We start from the raw sequence: 1,553 nt of genomic DNA on the forward strand, positions 1-1,553 counted from the left end.
GTGCTGCAGGGCACCCTCAGCACAAGCTGGGGGTCAGGAAAGGAGCTGAACAAGGTAAAGGAGAGAGGCAATGTGGCAGGTTCTATGAGGACTGGAGTGGGTTTTGCTAGAAAAGCCTGTTCTAACTTGCCAATGCCTTTTCCTCCTTGGACAGTGCCCKGAACCAAGGCAGAGCCAATGTCCAACAGCAGCTCCCTCAGTGAGTTCCTCCTCCTGGCATTTGCAGACACTCGGGAGCTGCAGCTCTGGCACTTCTCGCTCTTCCTGGGCATCTACCTGGCTGCCCTCCTGGGCAACGGCCTCATCATCACAGCCGTAGCCTGTGACCACCGCCTCCGCACCCCCATGTACTTCTTCCTTCTCAACCTCTCCCTCCTTGACCTTGGCTCCATCTCCACCACTGTCCCCAAACCATGGCCAATTCCCTGAGGGACACCAGGGCCATTTCCTACCCTCCATGTGCTGCTCAGGTCTTTTTTTTTGTCTTCTTCATGTCAGCTGAGTATTCTCTTCTCACCGTCATGGCCTATGACCGCTACGTTGCCATCTGCAGACCCCTGCACTACGGGACCCTCATGGACAGCAGAGCTTGCATCAAAATGGCAGCAGCTGCCTGGGCCAGTGGGTTTCTCCATGCTTTATGCAGTGGTGCCTCCAGCAGTGGACCCCCTCCTCTACAGCATGAGGAGCAAGGAGCTCAAGGACACGCTGAAGAAGCTGGTTCAGCTGGTACAGAGCTGGCCTCCCATTAGCACCTCTGCTAATGAAGGGGATCTGCTTAGTACTGTGCCTGAAGGTTGGATCTTCTTCTCAAGCTGGAGCCAAGAACGCGCTCAGGGAATTGCATTCAAAAAGGCCCCGTTGCCATGCCTGGTTTTTCCACGGGCTGAGGAACATGAGCTCACAGAGTGATGTAGGAGGGAACGAGACTGGATTCAGCCCCGACTTTTGGGTGCCTAGTGCCCCTGCGGGGACTGGGCGGTATGGGCCGGGGACCGTCCCGCGTATTAAAAGGCTGGAGAGAGATGTCTGTCTTTCTGGAAGGCAATATGGAGCCACTAGAAGAACACAGGGGATCTCCAAGGGCAGCATGTGCCTGGGATGGGCGGCGAGTGGAGACTCCCCAAATCAAGTGGAGTCACCCAAGGGTAAAGGGCCAAACTGGGGAATGCACGAAATCAGGGCTGCGCAGTCTGAGAAGAGGGTGTGGGCTGTCTGGCAAGGGTTGCCATTGATAAAGGCTCATCTTTTGTACCCAAACCCTTCTCCGGGTGCAGCTCTGGTCTCCATATCCCTTTGTAAGGCTTTCTTAACTGTAATGAGGGGGCAGGTGTGAGGTAGAGATGGGAGGCAGGTCAGCAGGATGGGGACAGGGACAGTTCCAGGTGGGAGAGATGCAGGGCCAGGCACAGCCATGTCTACARCATAACTCGGGAAAGTCTCCAGCCTGTGGTGTTTCACTGAAGGTGCAGGAATCACTCTCCAGTGACCCTTTGCTGGGCCTCCTGGATCCCCACTGCTGCTCCGGGGATTGCAGAACCCTTGTTTCCCAA

At 55.9% G+C, this 1,553-nt stretch overlaps 1 protein-coding gene across 1 annotated transcript in view; it reads right to left on the bottom strand.

Annotated features, from left to right (window-relative positions):
* Positions 1-1,128: 1,128 nt before the first annotated feature.
* LOC146600686 (olfactory receptor 5B21-like) overlaps positions 1,129-1,553 on the bottom strand; it is a 2,960-nt gene continuing 2,535 nt past the window's right edge. The window contains 1 exon segment of the mRNA XM_085319866.1: positions 1,129-1,161. Within this exon segment, the coding sequence (XP_085175992.1) occupies positions 1,129-1,161 (33 nt within the window).

This window comes from Rhea americana, unplaced genomic scaffold, assembly GCF_003343005.1.
Source record: "Rhea americana isolate MKP2758 unplaced genomic scaffold, rheAme1 scaffold_1183, whole genome shotgun sequence".
Classification (NCBI taxonomy): Eukaryota; Metazoa; Chordata; class Aves; order Rheiformes; family Rheidae; genus Rhea; species Rhea americana.